General features: G+C 59.2%; 1 protein-coding gene across 2 annotated transcripts; it reads left to right on the plus strand.

Moving 5' to 3' along the window:
* Positions 1 to 919: 919 nt before the first annotated feature.
* Positions 920 to 14,123, plus strand: DCTPP1 (dCTP pyrophosphatase 1). 2 transcript variants are annotated; one of them, XM_075319666.1, is made up of 4 exons: positions 920 to 1,022; positions 8,548 to 8,609; positions 9,483 to 9,593; positions 13,316 to 14,121. In XM_075319666.1, exons 2-4 carry the CDS (start codon positions 8,554 to 8,556, stop codon positions 13,587 to 13,589), a joined length of 441 nt encoding a protein of 146 aa, XP_075175781.1. In that variant the 5' UTR covers positions 920 to 1,022; positions 8,548 to 8,553; the 3' UTR covers positions 13,590 to 14,121. The 2 variants fall into 2 exon arrangements, with proteins under 2 accessions (XP_075175781.1, XP_075175782.1); XM_075319667.1 differs by lacking the exon at positions 920 to 1,022 and adding an exon at positions 1,203 to 1,226 and having other exon boundaries at positions 13,316 to 14,123.
* Positions 14,124 to 22,374: the final 8,251 nt, after the last annotated feature.

Here is a 22,374-nt window from a genome sequence, read left to right on the forward strand (position 1 = left end):
CAGGCGGATCACATGACACTGTACAGTCAGTACCGGGCAGCAGGCGGGTCACATGACACTGTACAGTCAGTACCGGGCAGCAGGGGGGTCACATGACACTGTACAGTCAGTACCGGGCAGCAGGCGGATCACATGACACTGTACAGTCAGTACCGGGCAGCAGGGGGGTCACATGACACTGTACAGTCAGTACCGGGCAGCAGGCGGATCACATGACACTGTACAGTCAGTACCGGGCAGCAGGGGGATCACATGACACTGTACAGTCAGTACCGGGCAGCAGGGGGGTCACATGACACTGTACAGTCAGTACCGGGCAGCAGGGGGGATCACATGACACTGTACAGTCAGTACCGGGCAGCAGGGGGATCACATGACACTGTACAGTCAGTACCGGGCAGCAGGCGGGTCACATGACACTGTACAGTCAGTACCGGGCAGCAGGGGGGATCACATGACACTGTACAGTCAGTACCGGGCAGCAGGGGGATCACATGACACTGTACAGTCAGTACCGGGCAGCAGGGGGATCACATGACACTGTACAGTCAGTACCGGGCAGCAGGGGGGATCACATGACACTGTACAGTCAGTACCGGGCAGCAGGGGGATCACATGACACTGTACAGTCAGTACCGGGCAGCAGGCGGGTCACATGACACTGTACAGTCAGTACCGGGCAGCAGGGGGGATCACATGACACTGTACAGTCAGTACCGGGCAGCAGGCGGATCACATGACGTCTGTTTTCCGCAGCACCGGGGCTAATTATGGGCAGTAATCACACTCAGTCACACTCTGCGGCTCCTCCTTCCCGTCATCCATCGGGTCACAGTTTAATAGTGACGTCACCTGAAGTTGTCCCGCGATGTCCGGTTTCCATGGAGACCACTGTGCGCCTTTTGTCCGTAATAAATAAAGCTCGATGAAGACAAAGTCTTGAATGGACGTGTCCTAACGACTGTGTTTGGCGCGGCGTTTTAAAGAGGGGAAAAAGCGCCACGCCTACAAGCTTTCCGCGTGTGAGAGACGGGGGAACCGGGGACCGGGCGGGGGGAGGAAGGATGGGGGTCTGTGTGTGAGGGAGAGGAGTACCGGGGGAGGAAGACCGGGGGTCTGTGTGTATGTGGGAGAGGAGGAGCGGGACCGGAGGATGATGACGGGGGGAGGAAGACCGGGGAAGGATGATTTCTGGGCGTGTGTGAGGAGGAGGACTGTGGATCTGTGTATGTGACAAGGAGAACCGGGGGAGAAGGATGATGTCTGGGGGTCTGTGTGTGCGAGGAGGAAGACTCTGTGTGTGTGTGTGTGTGTGTGTGTGGAGGACCGTGTGTGTGTGTGTGTGTGTGGAGGACCGTGTGTGTGTGTGTGGAGGACCGTGTGTGTGTGTGTGTGTGGAGGACCGTGTGTGTGTGTGTGTGTGTGTGGAGGACCGTGTGTGTGTGTGTGTGTGTGTGGAGGACCGTGTGTGTGTGTGTGTGTGTGTGTGTGTGTGTGTGACAAGGAGAACCGGGGGAGAAGGATGATGTCTGGGGGTCTGTGTGTGCGAGGAGGAAGACTCTGTGTGTGTGTGTGTGTGTGTGTGTGTGTGTGTGTGTGTGTGTGTGTGTGTGGAGGACCGTGTGTGTGTGTGTGTGGAGGACCGTGTGTGTGTGTGTGTGTGGAGGACCGTGTGTGTGTGTGTGTGTGGAGGACCGTGTGTGTGTGTGTGTGTGTGGAGGACCGTGTGTGTGTGTGGAGGACCGTGTGTGTGTGTGTGTGTGTGTGGAGGACCGTGTGTGTGTGTGTGTGGAGGACCGTGTGTGTGTGTGTGTGGAGGACCGTGTGTGTGTGTGTGTGTGTGGAGGACCGTGTGTGTGTGTGTGTGTGGAGGACCGTGTGTGTGTGTGTGGAGGACCGTGTGTGTGTGTGTGTGTGGAGGACCGTGTGTGTGTGTGTGGAGGACCGTGTGTGTGTGTGTGGAGGACCGTGTGTGTGTGTGTGGAGGACCGTGTGTGTGTGTGTGTGGAGGACCGTGTGTGTGTGTGTGGAGGACCGTGTGTGTGTGTGTGGAGGACCGTGTGTGTGTGTGTGTGTGTGGAGGACCGTGTGTGTGTGTGTGTGTGGAGGACCGTGTGTGTGTGTGTGTGTGTGTGGAGGACCGTGTGTGTGTGTGTGGAGGACCGTGTGTGTGTGTGTGTGTGGAGGACCGTGTGTGTGTGTGTGTGTGTGTGTGTGTGGAGGACCGTGTGTGTGTGTGTGTGGAGGACCGTGTGTGTGTGTGTGTGGAGGACCGTGTGTGTGTGTGTGTGTGGAGGACCGTGTGTGTGTGTGTGTGTGTGTGGAGGACCGTGTGTGTGTGTGTGTGGAGGACCGTGTGTGTGTGTGTGTGGAGGACCGTGTGTGTGTGTGTGGAGGACCGTGTGTGTGTGTGTGGAGGACCGTGTGTGTGTGTGTGTGTGTGTGTGTGTGTGGAGGACCGTGTGTGTGTGTGTGTGTGTGGAGGACCGTGTGTGTGGAGGACCGTGTGTGTGTGTGTGTGTGTGTGTGTGTGGAGGACCGTGTGTGTGTGGAGGACCGTGTGTGTGTGGAGGACCGTGTGTGTGTGTGTGGAGGACCGTGTGTGTGTGTGTGTGGAGGACCGTGTGTGTGTGCGTGTGTGTGGAGGACCATGTGTGTGTGTGGAGGACCGTGTGTGTGTGTGTGGAGGACCATGTGTGTGTGTGGAGGACCGTGTGTGTGTGGAGGACCGTGTGTGTGTGGAGGACCGTGTGTGTGTGTGTGGAGGACCGTGTGTGTGTGTGTGTGGAGGACCGTGTGTGTGTGCGTGTGTGTGGAGGACCATGTGTGTGTGTGGAGGACCGTGTGTGTGTGTGTGTGGAGGACCCGTGTGTGTGTGTGGAGGACCCGTGTGTGTGTGTGTGGAGGACCGTGTGTGTGTGTGGACGACCGTGTGTGTGGACGACCGTGTGTGTGGAGGACCGTGTGTGTGTGTGTGGAGGACTGTGTGTGTGTGTGTGTGGAGGACTGTGTGTGTGTGTGTGTGGAGGACCGTGTGTGTGTGTGGAGGACCGTGTGTGTGTGTGGAGGACCGTGTGTGTGTGTGTGTGTGTGTGTGGAGGACCGTGTGTGTGTGTGTGTGTGGAGGACCCGTGTGTGTGTGTGTGGAGGACCGTGTGTGTGTGTGTGTGGAGGACCGTGTGTGTGTGTGTGTGTGTGTGGAGGACCGTGTGTGTGTGTGTGTGTGTGGAGGACCGTGTGTGTGTGTGTGTGTGTGGAGGACCGTGTGTGTGTGTGTGTGGAGGACCGTGTGTGTGTGTGTGGAGGACCGTGTGTGTGTGTGTGGAGGACCGTGTGTGTGGAGGACCGTGTGTGTGTGTGTGTGTGTGTGTGTGTGGAGGACCGTGTGTGTGGAGGACCGTGTGTGTGTGTGTGTGTGTGTGTGTGGAGGACCGTGTGTGTGTGTGTGTGGAGGACCGTGTGTGTGTGTGTGGAGGACCGTGTGTGTGTGTGTGGAGGACCGTGTGTGTGTGTGTGTGGAGGACCGTGTGTGTGTGTGTGTGGAGGACCGTGTGTGTGTGTGTGTGTGTGGAGGACCGTGTGTGTGTGTGTGGAGGACCGTGTGTGTGGAGGACCGTGTGTGTGTGTGGAGGACCGTGTGTGTGGAGGACCGTGTGTGTGTGTGTGTGTGTGTGTGTGTGTGTGTGGAGGACCGTGTGTGTGTGTGTGGAGGACCGTGTGTGTGTGTGTGTGTGGAGGACCGTGTGTGTGTGTGGAGGACCGTGTGTGTGGAGGACCGTGTGTGTGGAGGACCGTGTGTGTGGAGGACCGTGTGTGTGTGTGGAGGACCGTGTGTGTGTGTGTGTGGAGGACCGTGTGTGTGTGTGTGGAGGACCGTATGTGTGTGTGTGTGTGTGGAGGACCGTATGTGTGTGTGTGTGTGTGGAGGACCGTGTGTGTGTGGAGGACCGTGTGTGTGTGGAGGACCGTGTGTGTGGAGGACCGTGTGTGTGTGTGTGGGGAGAGGAGGACCGTGTGTGTGTGTGTGTGTGTGTGTGTGTGTGTGGAGGAGGAGGACCGTGTGTGAGGAGGAGGAGGACCGTGTGTGAGGAGGAGGAGGACCGTGTGTGAGGAGGAGGAGGACCGGGGGTCTGTGCGTGTGTGAGGAGGAGGAGGACCGGGGGTCTGTGCGTGTGTGAGGAGGAGGAGGAGGACCGGGGGTCTGTGCGTGTGTGAGGAGGAGGACCGGGGGTCTGTGCGTGTGTGAGGAGGAGGACCGGGGGTCTGTGCGTGTGTGAGGAGGAGGAGGAGGACCGGGGGTCTGTGCGTGTGTGAGGAGGAGGAGGACCGGGGGTCTGTGCATGTGTGAGGAGGACCGGGGGTCTGTGCATGTGTGAGGAGGACCGGGGGTCTGTGCGTGTGTGAGGAGGAGGACCGGGGGTCTGTGCGTGTGTGAGGAGGAGGACCGGGGGTCTGTGTGTGTGTGAGGAGGAGAACCGGGGGGGGGGGTGTTTGTGGAGGAGGACCGTGTGTGTGTGAGGAGGAGGACTGGGGGTCTGTGTGTGTATGTGTGTGGAGGACTGTGTGTGTGTGTGTGTAGGAGGAGGACAGTGTGTGTGTGTGGAGAGGAGGACCGTGTGTATGTGGAGGAGGACCGGGGGTCTGTGCATGTGTGAGGAGGAGGACCGGGGGTCTGTGCATGTGAGGAGGAGGACTGGGGGTCTGTGTGTGTGTGTGAGGAGGAGGACTGTGTGTGTGTGGGAGGAGGACTGTGTGTGTGTGTGTGGGAGGAGGACTGTGTGTGTGTGTGTAGGAGGAGGACTGTGTGTGTGTGTGTGTGTGTGTGTGTGTGTAGGAGGAGGACAGTGTGTGTGTGTGTGTGGGAGGAGGACTGTGTGTGTGTGGGAGGAGGACTGTGTGTGTGTGGGAGGAGGACTGTGTGTGTGTGTGTAGGAGGAGGACTGTGTGTGTGTGTGTAGGAGGAGGACTGTGTGTGTGTGTGTGTGTGTGTGTGTGTGTAGGAGGAGGACAGTGTGTGTGTGTGTGGAGAGGAGGACCGTGTGTGTATGTGGAGGAGGACCGTGTGTGTGTGTGAGGAGGAGGGGGACCGGGGGTCTGTGCATGTGTGAGGAGGAGGACCGGGGGTCTGTGCGTGTGTGAGGAGGAGGACCGGAGGGGGTTTGTGTGTGTGTTTGTGGAGGAGGACCGTGTGTGTGTGTGTGTGTGTGTGTGTGTGTGTGTGCGTGTGTGTGTGTGTGAGGAGGAGGACTGTGTGTGTGTGTGTAGGAGGAGGAGGAGGTGGTGTGTGTGCATGTGTGAGGAGGAGGACCGGGGGTCTGTGCGTGTGTGAGGAGGAGGACTGTGTGTGTGTGTGTGTGTGTGTGTGTGTGTGTGTGTGTGTGTGTGTGTGTGTGTGTGAGAGGAGGAGGACCGGGGGTGTGTGCGTGTGTGAGGAGGAGGACCGTGTGTGTGTGTGTGTGTGGAGAGGAGGACCGTGTGTGTGGAGGAGGACGACCGGGTGTGTGTGTGTGGAGAGGAGGACTGTGTGTGTGGAGGAGGACCGGGGGTCTGTGCGTGCGTGTGTGTGGAGGAGGACCGGGGGTCTGTGCGTGTGTGAGGAGGAGGACCGGGGGTGTGTGTGTGTGTGTAGGACCGTGTGTGAGGAGGAGGAGGAGGACCGGGTGTGTGGAGGAGGACCGTGCGTGTGTGTCTAGGATGTGTGTGTGTGTGTGTGTGTGGAGGAGGAGGACTGTGTGTGGAGAGGAGGACCGTGTGTGTGTAGTGTGTGTGTGGAGGAGGAGGAGGACTGTGTGTGGAGAGGAGGACCGTGTGTGTGTGTGGAGGAGGAGGACCGTGTGTGTGTGTGTAGGACCATGTGTGGAGAGGAGGACCGTGTGTGTGAGGAGGAGGACCGGGTGTGAGGAGGAGGACCGGGTGTGTGGAGGAGGACTGTGTGTGTGTGTGTGTGTGTGGAGGAGGAGGAGGAGGATGTGTGTGTGTGTGTGTGTGTGGAGGACGACCGGGAGTGTGGAGGAGGACCGTGTGTGTGTGTGTGTGTGTGTGTGTGTAGGATGTGTGTGTGTGTGGAGGAGGAGGATGTGTGTGGAGGAGGAGGAGGACTGTGTGTGTGTGTGTGTGTGTGTGTGTGTGTGTGTGTGTGTGTGTGTGTAGGACCATGTGTGGAGAGGAGGACCGGGTGACACGGGTGTGAGGAGGAGGACCGTGTGTGTGTGTGTGTGTGTGTGTGTGTGTGTGTGTGTGTGTGTGTGTGGAGGACCGGGTGTGTGAGGAGGAGGGGGACCGGGGGGTGTGTGTGAGGAGGAGGGGGACCGGGGGGTGTGTGTGTGGAGGAGGACCGGGTGTGTGAGGAGGAGGGGGACCGTGGGTGTGTGGAGGAGGACCGTGTGTGTGTGTATGTGTGTGTGTGTGTGTGTGTGAGGAGGACGACCGGGAGTGTGGAGGAGGACCGTGTGTGTGTGTAGGATGTGTGTGTGTGTGTGTGTGTGTGTGTGTGGAGGAGGAGGATGTGTGTGGAGGAGGAGGAGGACTGTGTGTGTGTGTGTGTGTGTGTGTGTAGGACCATGTGTGGAGAGGAGGACCGGGTGACACGGGTGTGAGGAGGAGGACCGTGTGTGTGTGTGTGTGTGTGTGTGTGAGGAGGACCGGGTGTGTGAGGAGGAGGGGGACCGGGGGGTGTGTGTGTGTGAGGAGGAGGGGGACCGGGGGGTGTGTGTGTGGAGGAGGACCGGGTGTGTGAGGAGGAGGGGGACCGTGGGTGTGTGTGTGTGGAGGAGGACCGTGTGTGTGTGTGTGTGTGTGTGAGGAGGACGACCGGGAGTGTGGAGGAGGACCGTGTGTGTGTGTGTGTAGGATGTGTGTGTGTGTGTGGAGGAGGAGGATGTGTGTGGAGGAGGAGGAGGACTGTGTGTGTGTGTGTGTGTGTGTGTGTGTAGGACCATGTGTGGAGAGGAGGACCGGGTGACACGGGTGTGAGGAGGAGGACCGTGTGTGTGTGTGTGTGTGTGTGTGTGTGTGTGTGTGTGTGTGGAGGACCGGGTGTGTGAGGAGGAGGGGGACTGGGGGGTGTGTGTGAGGAGGAGGGGGACCGGCGGGTGTGTGTGTGGAGGAGGACCGGGTGTGTGAGGAGGAGGGGGACCGTGGGTGTGTGGAGGAGGACCGTGTGTGTGTGTGTGTGTGTGTGTGTGTGTGTGTGTGTGTGTGAGGAGGACGACCGGGAGTGTGGAGGAGGACCGTGTGTGTGTGTGTGTGTGTGTGTGTGTGTGTGTGTGTGTGTAGGATGTGTGTGTGTGTGTGTGGAGGAGGAGGATGTGTGTGGAGGAGGAGGAGGACTGTGTGTGTGTGTGTGTGTGTGTGTGTGTGTGTGTGTGTGTGTGTGTGTGTGTGTGTGTGTGTGTGTGTGTGTGTGTGTGTGTGTGTGTGTAGGACCATGTGTGGAGAGGAGGACCGGGTGACACGGGTGTGAGGAGGAGGACCGTGTGTGTGTGTGTGTGTGTGTGTGTGGAGGACCGGGTGTGTGAGGAGGAGGGGGACCGGGGGGTGTGTGTGTGAGGAGGAGGGGGACCGGGGTGTGTGTGTGGAGGAGGACCGGGTGTGTGAGGAGGAGGGGGACCGTGGGTGTGGGTGTGTGGAGGAGGACCGTGTGTGTGTGTGTGTGTGTGTGTGTGTGTGTGTGTGTGTGTGTGTGGAGGAGGAGGATGTGTGTGGAGGAGGAGGAGGACGACTGTGTGTGTGTGTGTGTGTGTGTGTAGGACCATGTGTGGAGAGGAGGACCGGGTGACACGGGTGTGAGGAGGAGGACCGTGTGTGTGTGTGTGTGTGTGTGTGTGAGGAGGACCGGGTGTGTGAGGAGGAGGGGGACCGGGGGGTGTGTGTGTGTGAGGAGGAGGGGGACCGGGGGGTGTGTGTGTGGAGGAGGACCGTGTGTGTGTGTGTGTGTGTGTGTGTGTGTGTGTGTGTGTGTGTGTGTGTGGAGGAGGAGGATGTGTGTGGAGGAGGAGGAGGACGACTGTGTGTGTGTGTGTGTGTGTGTGTGTGTGTGTGTGTGTGTGTGTGTGTGTGTGTGTGTGTGTGTGTGTGTGTGTGTGTAGGACCATGTGTGGAGAGGAGGACCGGGTGACACGGGTGTGAGGAGGAGGACCGTGTGTGTGTGTGTGTGTGTGTGTGTGTGTGTGTGTGAGGAGGACCGGGTGTGTGAGGAGGAGGGGGACCGGGGGGGGTGTGTGTGTGTGAGGAGGAGGGGGACCGTGGGTGTGGGTGTGTGGAGGAGGACCGGGTGTGTGAGGAGGAGGGGGACCGGGGGTGGGTGTGTGTGTGTGTGGAGGAGGACCGGGGGTGTGTGTGTGCGCGCGCGTCTGTGTGTAAGAGGAGGACCGGGGGTCTGTGTGTGAGGAGGAGGACCGCGGGTCTGTGTGTGAGGAGGAGGACCGCGGGTCTGTGCGTGTGAGGAGGAGTTGGACAGATAGGGGTGGGAATTCTGGGGTCTATGAGATGGATGGGGATCGGACTGAAGGAGGACCTGTGCCCTAATTTTATTACTTTTGCCCCCAGGTCGTCATGAGTGCCTCCCAGACTGAGTTCTGCTTCAGTGACTCCCCGAGCATGGAGGAAATGTGAGGAGGGCTGGGGCCCTGGTGTTGGGTGGTCGGGGGGGGCTGGGGCCCTGGTGTTGGGTGGTCAGGGGGGGCTGGGGCCCTGGTGTTGGGTGGGGGGGGGGGCTGGGGCCATGGTGTTAGGTGGGGGGGGGGGCTGGGGCCATGGTGTTGGGTGGTCGGGGGGGGCTGGGGCCCTGGTGTTGGGTGGTCGGGGGGGGCTGGGGCCCTGGTGTTGGGTGGTCGGGGGGGGCTGGGGCCCTGGTGTTGGGTGGTCGGGGGGGGCTGGGGCCCTGGTGCTGGGTGGTCGGGGGGGGCTGGGGCCCTGGTGCTGGGTGGTCGGGGGGGGCTGGGGCCCTGGTGCTGGGTGGTCGGGGGGGGCTGGGGCCCTGGTGCTGGGTGGTCGGGGGGGGCTGGGGCCCTGGTGCTGGGTGGTCGGGGGGGGCTGGGGCCCTGGTGCTGGGTGGTCGGGGGGGGCTGGGGCCCTGGTGCTGGGTGGTCGGGGGGGGCTGGGGCCCTGGTGCTGGGTGGTCGGGGGGGGCTGGGGCCCTGGTGCTGGGTGGTCTGGGGCTGGGGCCCTGGTGTTGGGTGGTCTGGGGCTGGGGCCCTGGTGTTGGGTGGTCTGGGGCCCTGGTGTTGGGTGGTCTGGGGCCCTGGTGCTGGGTGGTCTGGGGCTGGGGCCCTGGTGCTGGGTGGTCTGGGGCTGGGGCCCTGGTGCTGGGTGGTCTGGGGCTGGGGCCCTGGTGCTGGGTGGTCTGGGGCTGGGGCCCTGGTGCTGGGTGGTCGGGGGCTGCTGGTGCTGCCGCCACAATCCTCCTGTTATATGTTGGATCTTTCCTGGAGAAGCCGCTGATGTTACTGGAGGCCTCATTAGTCGTTTCTTCTCTTTCACAGCCGGCGGCTGCAATCTCGCTTCACTGCCGACAGAGACTGGAATAAGTTTCATCAACCGCGGAACCTGCTGCTAGCGCTGGTCGGGGAGGTCGGGGAGCTGGCCGAGCTCTTGTGAGTAGCGCTGGTCGGGGAGGTCGGGGAGCTGGCCGAGCTCTTGTGAGTAGCCCTGAGACGCTGGTCAGGGAGCTGGCCGAGCTCTTGTGAGTAGCCCTGAGACGCTGGTTGTGGAGCTGGCCGAGCTCTTGTGAGTAGCCCTGAGATGCTGGTTGTGGAGCTGGCCGAGCTCTTGTGAGTAGCCCTGAGACGCTGGTCAGGGAGCTGGCCGAGCTCTTGTGAGTAGCGCTGGTCGGGGAGGTCGGGGAGCTGGCCGAGCTCTTGTGAGTAGCCCTGAGACGCTGGTCGGGGAGCTGGCCGAGCTCTTGTGAGTAGCCCTGAGACGCTGGTCGGGGTGCTGGCCGAGCTCTTGTGAGTGGCCCTGAGACGCTGGTCAGGGAGCTGGCCTAGCTCTTGTGAGTAGCCCTGAGATGCTGGTTGTGGAGCTGTCCGAGCTCTTGTGAGTAGCCCTGAGACGCTGGTCAGGGAGCTGTCCGAGCTCTTGTGAGTAGCCCTGAGACGCTGGTCGGGGAGCTGTCCGAGCTCTTGTGAGTAGCCCTGAGATGCTGGTCAGGGAGCTAGCCGAGCTCTTGTGAGTAGCCCTGAGATGCTGGTCGGGGAGCTGGCTGAGCTCTTGTGAGTAGCCCTGAGACGCTGGTTGTGGAGCTGGCCGAGCTCTTGTGAGTAGCCCTGAGACGCTGGTCGGGGTGCTGGCCGAGCTCTTGTGATTAGCCCTGAGACGCTGGTCGGGGAGCTGGCCGAGCTCTTGTGAGTAGCCCTGAGACGCTGGTTGTGGAGCTGGCCGAGCTCTTGTGAGTAGCCCTGAGATGCTGGTCAGGGAGCTGGCCGAGCTCTTGTGAGTAGCCCTGACACTCTGGTCGGGGAGCTGGCCGAGCTCTTGTGAGTAGCCCTGAGACGCTGGTCGGGGAGCTGGCCGAGCTCTTGTGAGTAGCCCTGAGACGCTGGTTGTGGAGCTGGCCGAGCTCTTGTGAGTAGCCCTGAGATGCTGGTCAGGGAGCTGGCCGAGCTCTTGTGAGTAGCCCTGACACTCTGGTCGGGGAGCTGGCCGAGCTCTTGTGAGTAGCCCTGAGACGCTGGTCGGGGAGCTGGCCTAGCTCTTGTGAGTAGCCCTGAGACGCTGGTCGGGGTGCTGGCCGAGCTCTTGTGAGTAGCCCTGAGACGCTGGTCGGGGTGCTGGCCGAGCTCTTGTTAGTAGCCCTGAGACGCTAGTCGGGGTGCTGGCCGAGCTCTTGTGAGTAGCCCTGAGATGCTGGTCGGGGTGCTGGCCGAGCTCTTGTGAGTAGCCCTGAGATGCTGGTTGTGGAGCTGGCCGAGCTCTTGTGAGTAGCCCTGAGACGCTGGTCGGGGTGCTGGCCGAGCTCTTGTGAGTAGCCCTGAGATGCTGGTCGGGGTGCTGGCCGAGCTCTTGTGAGTAGCCCTGAGATGCTGGTTGTGGAGCTGGCCGAGCTCTTGTGAGTAGCACTGAGACGCTGGTCAGGGAGCTGGCCGAGCTCTTGTGAGTAGCCCTGAGATGCTGGTCGGGGTGCTGGCCGAGCTCTTGTGAGTAGCCCTGAGACGCTGGTCGGGGTGCTGGCCGAGCTCTTGTGAGTAGCCCTGAGACGCTGGTCGGGGAGCTGGCCTAGCTCTTGTGAGTAGCCCTGAGACGCTGGTCGGGGTGCTGGCCGAGCTCTTGTGAGTAGCCCTGAGACGCTGGTCGGGGTGCTGGCCGAGCTCTTGTGAGTAGCCCTGAGACGCTGGTCGGGGTGCTGGCCGAGCTCTTGTGAGTAGCCCTGAGATGCTGGTTGTGGAGCTGGCCGAGCTCTTGTGAGTAGCACTGAGACGCTGGTCAGGGAGCTGGCCGAGCTCTTGTGAGTAGCACTGAGACGCTGGTCGGGGAGCTGGCCTAGCTCTTGTGAGTAGCCCTGAGACGCTGGTCTGGGAGCTGGCCGAGCTCTTGTGAGTAGCGCTGAGACGCTGGTCGGGGAGCTGGCCGAGCTCTTGTGAGTAGCGCTGAGACGCTGGTCGGGGAGCTGGCCGAGCTTTTGTGAGTAGCGCTGATCGGCGAGCTGGCCGAGCTCTTGCGAGTAGCCCTGAGACGCTGGTCGGGGTGCTGGCCGAGCTCTTGCGAGTAGCGTTGGTTGTGGAGCTGGACGAGCTCTTGCGAGTAGCCCTGACACTCTGGTCGGGGAGCTGGACGAGCTCTTGGGAGTAGCCCGGAGATGCTGGTCGGGGAGCTGGCCGAGCTCTTGCGAGTAGCCCTGAGACGCTGGTCGGGGAGCTGGCCGAGCTCTTGCGAGTAGCCCTGAGACGCTGGTCGGGGAGCTGGCCGAGCTCTTGCGAGTAGCCCTGAGACGCTGGTCGGGGAGCTGGCCGAGCTCTTGTGAGTAGCGTTGGTTGTGGAGCTGGACGAGCTCTTGCGAGTAGCCCTGACACTCTGGTCGGGGTGCTGGCCGAGCTCTTGCGAGTAGCGTTGGTTGTGGAGCTGGACGAGCTCTTGCGAGTAGCCCTGACACTCTGGTCGGGGAGCTGGCCGAGCTCTTGTGAGTAGCGTTGGTTGTGGAGCTGGACGAGCTCTTGCGAGTAGCCCTGAGACGCTGGTCGGGGTGCTGGCCGAGCTCTTGCGAGTAGCGTTGGTTGTGGAGCTGGACGAGCTCTTGTGAGTAGCCCTGAGACTCTAGTCCGGGAGCTGGACGAGCTCTTGGGAGTAGCCCGGAGATGCTGGTCGGGGAGCTGGCCGAGCTCTTGCGAGTAGCACTGAGACGCTGGTCGGGGAGCTGGCCGAGCTCTTGTGAGTAGCCCTGAGACGCTGGTCGGGGAGCTGGCCGAGCTCTTGCGAGTAGCCCTGAGACGCTGGTCGGGGTGCTGGCCGAGCTCTTGCGAGTAGCGTTGGTTGTGGAGCTGGACGAGCTCTTGCGAGTAGCCCTGACACTCTGGTCGGGGAGCTGGCGAGCTCTTGCGAGTAGCCCTGAGACGCTGGTCGGGGAGCTGGCAGAGCTCTTGCGAGTAGCCCTGAGACGCTGGTCGGGGAGCTGGCCGAGCTCTTGCGAGTAGCCCTGAGACGCTGGTCGGGGAGCTGGCCGAGCTCTTGTGAGTAGCCCTGAGACGCTGGTCAGGGAGCTGGCCGAGCTCTTGGGAGTAGCCCGGAGACTCTGGCCGGGGAGCTGGCCGAGCTCTTGCGAGTAGCCCTGAGATGCTGGTCGGGGAGCTGGCCGAGCTCTTGGGAGTAGCCCTGAGATGCTGGTTGAGCTCTTGGGAGTAGCCCGGAGATGCTGGCCGGGGAGCTGGCCGAGCTCTTGCGAGTAGCACTGAGACGCTGGTCGGGGAGCTGGCCGAGCTCTTGGGAGTAGCCCTGAGATGCTGGTTGAGCTCTTGGGAGTAGCCCGGAGATGCTGGCCGGGGAGCTGGCCGAGCTCTTGCGAGTAGCACTGAGACGCTGGTTGAGCTCTTGTGTGTAGTGCTGAGATGATGGTTGAGGAGGTCAGCACCGCTCAAGTGATGTCCTTTTGAGTGGCTTGGTCTTCTCAGTGTTTGGGGGCCGGGTTTCATCTGTGTCCAGGGACCGATTCTGCTGTGAGGGGCTCTATTTCATCAGTGGTGGGGGGCCTGCTCTCGTGTAAGGGGCTGTGTTTGATCAGTGGTTGGGGGTCTGCTCTTCAGTACGTGGCGATCAGTAGTGGGGGTTCCTGGTGGGGGACGTCTGCAGGGTGTCTGTTCTTTACTTTTTGTCTTTCTCTCGGCAGTCAGTGGAAGGGGGAGGTTTCGGAGGGCCTCCCGGATTGGTCGCCATCTCAGAAGGAGTCTGTCCGCCATGAGCTTAGTGATGTCCTCATTTACCTGTTGGAGCTGGCGGAGAAGTGTCACGTGGATCTACCCCGCGCTGTCCTAGACAAGATGGAGTTAAATGCCAAAAAGTATCCAGTGGAGCGTGTACAGGGCAGTGCCAAGAAGTATACAGAGTACAGTGCGGAGCCGGCCAGCGGTGGGGGGCCCCAGCAGGACACAGTTTTATCGTGAACTCTGAGGGCCGTGCACCCAGGGGACTCATTTTGAGTTTTATCTGAAGTTTGGTTTTGTGTTTTTGTGGTTTTTATTCTTGAGCTGTAGAGATGAGAAGTGAACGCTGAGCAGGAAGTGGCTCCTTCCCACAAGAAGATCTGGTGGCCTCTGGTGGGAGCCGTCACACGCTCCTGCACTCTCCTCCACCCTGCGTCTGCTCCCCTGCACTCTCCTCCACCCTGCGTCTGCTCCCCTGCACTCTCCTCCACCCTGCGTCTGCTCCCCTGCACTCTCCTCCACCCTGCGTTTGCTCCCCTGCACTCTCCTCCACCCTGCGTCTGCTCCCCTGCACTCTCCTCCACCCTGCGTCTGCTCCCCTGCACTCTCCTCCACCCTGCGTCTGCTTCCCTGCAGAGTATTATTTGGCCGCGGCTCTTGGTTTTGCTTCTCTTTTATGAGATACGAGGTTTATTGCTCAATCTCTTCTCATTCTGTTCTTTTCAGGATTGATTAAATAACAAGCCATAACATTTTTTTGTGCTGCTGAATGTTTACTGGGGCCGGCCTCTGGCCGTAGCGCGCTCCCCCTCTGGTGCAGGGGCCGGCCTCTGGCCGTAGCGCGCTCCCCCTCTGGTGCAGGGGCCGGCCTCTGGCCGTAGCGCGCTCCCCCTCTGGTGCAGGGGCCGGCCTCTGGCCGTAGCGCGCTCCCCTCTGGTGCAGGGGCCGGCCTCTGGCCGTAGCGCGCTCCCCTCTGGTGCAGGGGCCGGCCTCTGGTGCAGGGGCCGTCCTCTGGCCGTAGCGCGCTCCCCTCTGGTGCAGGGGCCGGCCTCTGGCCGTAGCGCGCTCACCTCTGGTGCAGGGGCCGGCCTCTGGCCGTAGCGCGCTCACCTCTGGTGCAGGGGCCGGCCTCTGGCCGTAGCGCGCTCCCCTCTGGTGCAGGGGCCGGCCTCTGGTGCAGGGGCCGGCCTCTGGCCGTAGCGCGCTCCCCCCTGGTGCAGGGGCCGGCCTCTGGCTGTAGCGCGCTCCCCCCTGGTGCAGGGGCCGGCCTCTGGCCGTAGCGCGCTCCCCCCTGGTGCAGGGGCCGGCCTCTGGCCGTAGCGCGCTCCCCCCTGGTGCAGGGGCCGGCCTCTGGCCGTAGCGCGCTCCCCCCTGGTGCAGGGGCCGGCCTCTGGCCGTAGCGCGCTCCCCCCTGGTGCAGGGGCCGGCCTCTGGCCGTAGCGCGCTCCCCCCTGGTGCAGGGGCCGGCCTCTGGCCGTAGCGCGCTCCCCCCTGGTGCAGGGGCCGGCCTCTGGCCGTAGCGCGCTCCCCCCTGGTGCAGGGGCCGGCCTCTGGCCGTAGCGCGCTCCCCCCTGGTGCAGGGGCCGGCCTCTGGCCGTAGCGCGCTCCCCCCTGGTGCAGGGGCCGGCCTCTGGCCGTAGCGCGCTCCCCCCTGGTGCAGGGGCCGGCCTCTGGCCGTAGCGCGCTCCCCCCTGGTGCAGGGGCCGGCCTCTGGCCGTAGCGCGCTCCCCCCTGGTGCAGGGGCCGGCCTCTGGCCGTAGCGCGCTCCCCCCTGGTGCAGGGGCCGGCCTCTGGCCGTAGCGCGCTCCCCCCTGGTGCAGGGGCCGGCCTCTGGCCGTAGCGCGCTCCCCCCTGGTGCAGGGGGCCGGCCTCTGGCCGTAGCGCGCTCCCCCCTGGTGCAGGGGCCGGCCTCTGGCCGTAGCGCGCTCCCCCCTGGTGCAGGGGCCGGCCTCTGGCCGTAGCGCGCTCCCCCCTGGTGCAGGGGCCGGCCTCTGGCCGTAGCGCGCTCCCCCCTGGTGCAGGGGCCGGCCTCTGGCCGTAGCGCGCTCCCCCCTGGTGCAGGGGCCGGCCTCTGGCCGTAGCGCGCTCCCCCCTGGTGCAGGGGCCGGCCTCTGGCCGTAGCGCGCTCCCCCCTGGTGCAGGGGCCGGCCTCTGGCCGTAGCGCGCTCCCCCCTGGTGCAGGGGCCGGCCTCTGGCCGTAGCGCGCTCCCCCCCTGGTGCAGGGGCCGGCCTCTGGCCGTAGCGCGCTCCCCCCCTGGTGCAGGGGCCGGCCTCTGGCCGTAGCGCGCTCCCCCCCTGGTGCAGGGGCCGGCCTCTGGCCGTAGCGCGCTCCCCCCCTGGTGCAGGGGCCGGCCTCTGGCCGTAGCGCGCTCCCCCCCTGGTGCAGGGGCCGGCCTCTGGCCGTAGCGCGCTCCCCCCCTGGTGCAGGGGCCGGCCTCTGGCCGTAGCGCGCTCCCCCCCTGGTGCAGGGGCCGGCCTCTGGCCGTAGCGCGCTCCCCCCCTGGTGCAGGGGCCGGCCTCTGGCCGTAGCGCGCTCCCCCCCTGGTGCAGGGGCCGGCCTCTGGCCGTAGCGCGCTCCCCCCCTGGTGCAGGGGCCGGCCTCTGGCCGTAGCGCGCTCCCCCCTGGTGCAGGGGCCGGCCTCTGGCCGTAGCGCGCTCCCCCCTGGTGCAGGGGCCGGCCTCTGGCCGTAGCGCGCTCCCCCCTGGTGCAGGGGCCGGCCTCTGGCCGTAGCGCGCTCCCCCCTGGTGCAGGGGCCGGCCTCTGGCCGTAGCGCGCTCCCCCCTGGTGCAGGGGCCGGCCTCTGGCCGTAGCGCGCTCCCCCCTGGTGCAGGGGCCGGCCTCTGGCCGTAGCGCGCTCCCCCCTGGTGCAGGGGCCGGCCTCTGGCCGTAGCGCGCTCCCCCCTGGTGCAGGGGCCGGCCTCTGGCCGTAGCGCAGTCCTCGGATCTAGGTTTCTAGGTGGAGAAGATGGGAGCGTGTGAGAGGGAAGCTCTGAATGCTCGGTGTATAGAGCGGAGAAGATGTGAGCGTTGGGTTAGTGGAGTGTGGAAACCGGAGATGCTGTAAATGCAAAGAGTACGGAAAATCCAGATGGCCTAGGAAATAGTGATGAGGAGCACTACCAAGCTTCGTACTCTTAAAGAGCGGGCACTACCATGCTCGGGTGCTCGGTACTGGTACCTAGTGATGAGCGGGCACTACCATGCTCGGGTGCTCGGTACTGGTAACTAGTGATGAGCGGGCACTACCATTCTCGGGTGCTCGGTACTGGTAACTAGTGATGAGCGGGCACTACCATGCTCGGGTGCTCGGTACTGGTACCTAGTGATGAGCGGGCACTACCATGCTCGGGTGCTCAGTACTGGTAACTAGTGATGAGCGGGCACTACCATGCTCGGGTGCTCAGTACTGGTAACTAGTGATGAGCGGGCACTACCATGCTCGGGTGGTCAGTACTGGTAACTAGTGATGAGCGAGCACTACCATGCTCGGGTGCTCAGTACTGGTAACTAGTGATGAGCGGGCACTACCATGCTCGGGTGCTCAGTACTGGTAACTAGTGATGAGCGGGCACTACCATGCTCGGGTGCTCAGTACTGGTAACTAGTGATGAGCGAGCACTACCATGCTCGGGTGCTCAGTACTGGTAACTAGTGATGAGCGGGCACTACCATGCTCGGGTGCTCAGTACTGGTAACTAGTGATGAGCGGGCACTACCATGCTCGGGTGCTCAGTACTGGTAACTAGTGATGAGCGGGCACTACCATGCTCGGGTGCTCGGTGCTGATAATTACACTCTGTGCAGAATTATTAGGCAAATGAGTATTTGATCACATGATACTTGTTATACATGTCCTCCTACTCCAATCTGTATAGTGAGAGCCAACTACCAATGACGTAACTCCGGTGATGTGCCTCTCTGTAATGAGGAGGGGTGCGGTGTAATGACATCAACACCCTCTATAAGGGGGGCTTAATTAGTAGGCAACTTCCTTTCCTTTGGCAGAATGGGTCAGAAGAGAGATGTGACGGGCTCTGAAAAGTCCATATTGTGAGATGTCTTGCAGAGGGACGCAGCAGTCAGGAAATTGCCAAACTTTTGAAGCGTGATCACCGAACAATCAAGCGTTTCATGGCAAATAGCCAACAGGGTCGCAAGAAGCGTGTTGGGCAAAAAAGCCGCAAAATAACTGGCCATGAACTGAGGAAAATCAAGCGTGAAGCTGCCAAGAGGCCATTTGCCACCAGTTTGGCCATATTTCAGAGCTGCAACGTTACTGGAGTATCAAAAAGCACAAGGTGTGCCGTACTCAGGGACAGGCCAAGGTAAGGAAGGCTGAAAACCACCACCTCTGACCAAGAAACATAAGATACAACCTCAAGACTGGGCCAAGAAATGTCTGAAGACTGATTTTTCACAGGTTTTATGGACTGATGAAATGAGTGACTCTTGATGGGCAGATGGATCGGCCAGAGGCTGGATCAGTAAAGGGCAGAGAGCTCCACTCCGACTCAGACGCCAGCAAGGTGGAGGTGGGCACTGGTATGGACTGGGATCAGCAAAGATCAACTTGTGGGAGCTTTCCGGGTTGAGGATGGAGTGAAGCTCAACTCCCAGACCTACTGCCAGTTTCTGGAGGACAACTTCTTCAAGCAGTGGTACAGGAAGAAGTCTGTATCGTTCAAGAAAAACATGATTTTCATGCAGGACAATGCTCCATCACATGCATCCAACTACTCCACAGCGTGGCTGGCCAGTAAAGGTCTAAAAGAGGAAAAAATAATGACATGGCCCCCTTGTTCCCCTGATCTGAACCCCATAGAGAACCTGTGGTCCCTCATAAAATGTGAGCTCTACAGGGAGGGAAAACAGTCCCCCTCTGGGAGCAGTGTCTGGAGGCTGTGGTGTCTGGAGGCTGTGGTGTCTGGAGGCTGTGGTGTCTGGAGGCTGTGGTGTCTGGAGGCTGTGGTGTCTGGAGGCTGTGGTGTCTGGAGGCTGTGGTGTCTGGAGGCTGTGGTGTCTGGAGGCTGTGGTGAACTGCTGCACGCAATGTTGAGTGTAAACAGATCAGGCAATGACAGAATCTATGGATGGTGGCTGCTGAGGGTCATCAGAAAGAAAGGGGGCGAATATATATATATATATATATATATATATATATATATATATATATATATATATATATATATATATATATATATATATATATATTATATTATATTATATTATATTTGGCACTCATTTTTGGGTTTTGTTTTTATGTCAGGAATGTTTATCTCTATATTGATATATCTCTGCATTGTTTGCACTAGTTATTGAATCTTTGGCAATTAGAATCCGCTCTCGTCCACAGATCACTGGAATCACTATAGCCGACCGCACAGATCAAATAGGATTGTATGCGGATGACATGGTTGTCTTCTTAGATCGAGTACAAGAGACTCTACCGGTGGTTATAGACACTATAGATACATTTGGGGAGTTTTCGGGACTGCGCATCAACTGGGATATGTCGGCTTTGATGCCATTAATGCACGGGTCTGGAATTTCAATGGAGGGTAGGTCACCTCTGCAAGTGGTAACTAGCTTTAAATACCTGGGAATACACATACAGAAAGCCCATACACTAGACCTGCAGACGAGTATAACACCACTTCTGGAGCACATTAAGCTTAAATATAACTTGTGGAGCAAGCTACCCCTGTCAGTGGTTGGCAGAATAAACTTAATCAAAATGATATTACTTCCAAAGCTTAGTTATACACTACAACATAGAGCAGTATCAGTGCCCAAATCCTTCTTCTCTACGCTGAACTCGCTTACTACCTCTTTCATATGGGGGAAGTCCAGACCCAAACTTCGGTTATCCATTTTACAGAGATCCAGAAGACCGGGAGGGATGGCTTTACCGGAGTTCATCCTCTACTACCTCGCGGGACAGCTTAGGGCACTAGAGACCTGGATGCCTGGATGTCAGCTGCCAAACTCTGAAAGTCACTTGGCACATGCGGCTGGGACTGATTGTTTAGTGGGTTTTCAGATGGACTGAGAACACCACGGCAATTACCCCTCCTCAGATTGGCAAGAGTAGTCTGGCGACAAGCCAAGAGGGTGGTACACTTCGAAGGGGTGGTGGCGGGACTCCCATTATGGGGGAATAGCCACTTCCATACTCTGAGAGATCACCCCTCGGCGCAATTCTGGGCCACTCACAGCGTCAGTGCATTAGGTGATCTTTCTGTCCCGGGAACCACAACCTTCAAGTCCTTTGAACAAGTCCAGATTGAATATAATGTTCCAAGATCACAATTCTTTAGATACCTGCAGATTCGCACAGCGATTCAGTCCCACATACAGAACATTGGAGTGAGGAGATTGATATCATCACTTCCTATGATAGGTATTCTAAAATCACAAGGACCTCGAGGCCTCATCTCAGCCATTTATACTTACCTGTTGTCGGTGGGGGAGGAGTCGGACCCCTTGCCAGCCCAGGATAGATGGAGATCTCTAATTCCCTCTCTACAGGGAGAGGAATGGGAAGAGATATTGCAATCTCCGGCTGCGGTGTCCCCTTCAGTTAATAATAAGTTGATTCAATGCTACATTGTCCACCAGGCATACCTTACTCCAACTCCATTATTTAGTATGGGCCGTTCTCGTACATCGGAGTGCCCGAGGCGTCATCTCTCAGGGGCAAATTTCATACATATGATCTGGAGCTGTCCCAATATATCCTCGTACTGGCGGGCAGTGACATCTCTGCGGACATCAATGTGTGGATTCCTGTTTTGTGTGACCCTTTGATATGCCTGTTTGGGGGGGGGAGGAAGAGTCCTGGGATCATTACATAACAATATTCCTCAGAGAGGCATTGTTTCTGGCTAGAAAATTAATAGCTCTGAGGTGGATGGGAGATTCGGATCCAACTGTGCGGTGCTGGGTTACACTAGTCAATGCAACCATAGTCTATGAGCGGGTGGTATAATTATAATAGGGGGTGCCCGGGAAAATGTAACAAAATCTGGGGTTTGTGGAATTCTTCTCCAGACACTTGCGGAGGTTTGAGGGAGATTATGCGGATAATGGTGGTTCCCGTTAGATGTTGGGATATGAAACACTGTCCAATGGTATATTGAGGTATAATAATGCAATGTGGCTGTTGTTCTTTCTTTCTTCCTTTTTCTCTTCCTTTTTCTATCTTGTTTTCAAAATATGTTCATGCTGATAGAGCTGTTCTTATGCTCAATATAAAATGAGATATATATGCAAATGATAAGACGTATGGTTAATAATAGTGTTCGATCGGAAGTGCTAAAGATATTATGGACTTTACATGACTGTTCATTGTTATATTCAAATATTACTATCTATATACTGAGCTATTGTTATATGGCAAATGTCAGTTGTACCATGTTTGAAATTGTTAATAAAACGAAGTTAAAAAAAAAAAAAATACAACTTTCCTAATAATTCTGCACACAGTGTAGTGATGAGCGGGCACTACCATGCTCAGGTGGTCAGTACTGGTAACTAGTGATGAGCAGGCACTACCATGCTCAGGTGGTCAGTACTGGTAACTAGTGATGAGCGGGCACTACCATGCTCGGGTGCTCTGTACTGGTAACTAGTGATGAGCGGGCACTACCATGCTCGGGTGCTCAGTACTGGTAACTAGTGATGAGCGAGCACTACCATGCTCGGGTGGTCAGTACTGGTAACTAGTGATGAGCGAGCACTACCATGCTCGGGTGCTCAGTACTGGTAACTAGTGATGAGCGAGCACTACCATGCTCAGGTGCTCAGTACTGGTAACTAGTGATGAGTGGGCATTACCATGCTCAGGTGATCAGTACTGGTAACTAGTGATGAGCGGGCACTACCATGCTCAGGTGGTCAGTACTGGTAACTAGTGATGAGCGGGCACTACCATGCTCAGGTGATCAGTACTGGTAACTAGTGATGAGTGGGCACTACCATGCTCAGGTGCTCAGTACTGGTAACTAGTGATGAGCGGGCACTACCATGCTCAGGTGCTCAGTACTGGTAACTAGTGATGAGTGGGCACTACCATGCTCGGGTGCTCAGTACTGGTAACTAGTGATGAGCGAGCACTACCATGCTCGGGTGCTCAGTACTGGTAACTAGTGATGAGCGGGCACTACCATGCTCGAGTGCTCTGTACTGGTAACTAGTGATGAGCGGGCACTACCATGCTCAGGTGATCAGTACTGGTAACTAGTGATGAGCGGGCACTACCATGCTCAGGTGATCAGTACTGGTAACTAGTGATGAGCGGGCACTACCATGCTCAGGTGGTCAGTACTGGTAACTAGTGATGAGCGGGCACTACCATGCTCAGGTGATCAGTACTGGTAACTAGTGATGAGTGGGCACTACCATGCTCAGGTGCTCAGTACTGGTAACTAGTGATGAGCGGGCACTACCATGCTCAGGTGGTCAGTACTGGTAACTAGTGATGAGCGGGCACTACCATGCTCGAGTGCTCTGTACTGGTAACTAGTGAGGAGCGGGCACTACCATGCTCGGTGCTCGTAATGAGCTGTCAGACGCTCGGATGGACTTATACCGTGTATAATGGAAGTCGATGATGAACTTGAGCATTTCTTTGTCGCTCCATTGGGAGACCCAGACAATTGGGTGTATAGCTTCTGCCTCCAGAGGCCACACAAAGTATTACACTTTAAAAAGTGTAACCCCTCCCCTCTGCCTATACACCCTCCCGTGGATCACGGGCTCCTCAGTTTTATGCTTTGTGTGGAAGGAGGCACACATCCACTCATGCATTCTCATATTAGTTATATCGGTTGGAAGAAAAGTGGGCCCCCACGGGGCCCCCGGCATGTTCCCTTCTCACCCCACTACGTCGGCGGTGTTGTTAAGGTTGAGGTACCCATTGCGGGTACAAAGGCCGGAGCCTCATGCCGTCTCCTTCACCATCCCTTAGCGGCTCTGGGAGAAGTGGGATCCTGAGCGGTCATCCATTCACTGGGACCGTGCTCC

The sequence above is a fragment of the Anomaloglossus baeobatrachus genome, chromosome 7 (assembly GCF_048569485.1).
Source record: "Anomaloglossus baeobatrachus isolate aAnoBae1 chromosome 7, aAnoBae1.hap1, whole genome shotgun sequence".
Classification (NCBI taxonomy): Eukaryota; Metazoa; Chordata; class Amphibia; order Anura; family Aromobatidae; genus Anomaloglossus; species Anomaloglossus baeobatrachus.

What these genes read in the sequence shown, in the direction of transcription:
- DCTPP1 (XM_075319666.1), top strand. Translation starts at nt 8,554, where the DNA reads ATGAGTGCCTCCCAGACTGAGTTCTGCTTCAGTGACTCCCCGAGCATG. An exon ending in TCCCCGAGCATGGAGGAAAT is followed by an intron (nt 8,610 to 9,482) that starts GTGAGGAGGGCT and finishes TCTCTTTCACAG; the next exon opens with CCGGCGGCTGCAATCTCGCT. An exon ending in GGGGAGCTGGCCGAGCTCTT is followed by an intron (nt 9,594 to 13,315) that starts GTGAGTAGCGCT and finishes TTCTCTCGGCAG; the next exon opens with TCAGTGGAAGGGGGAGGTTT.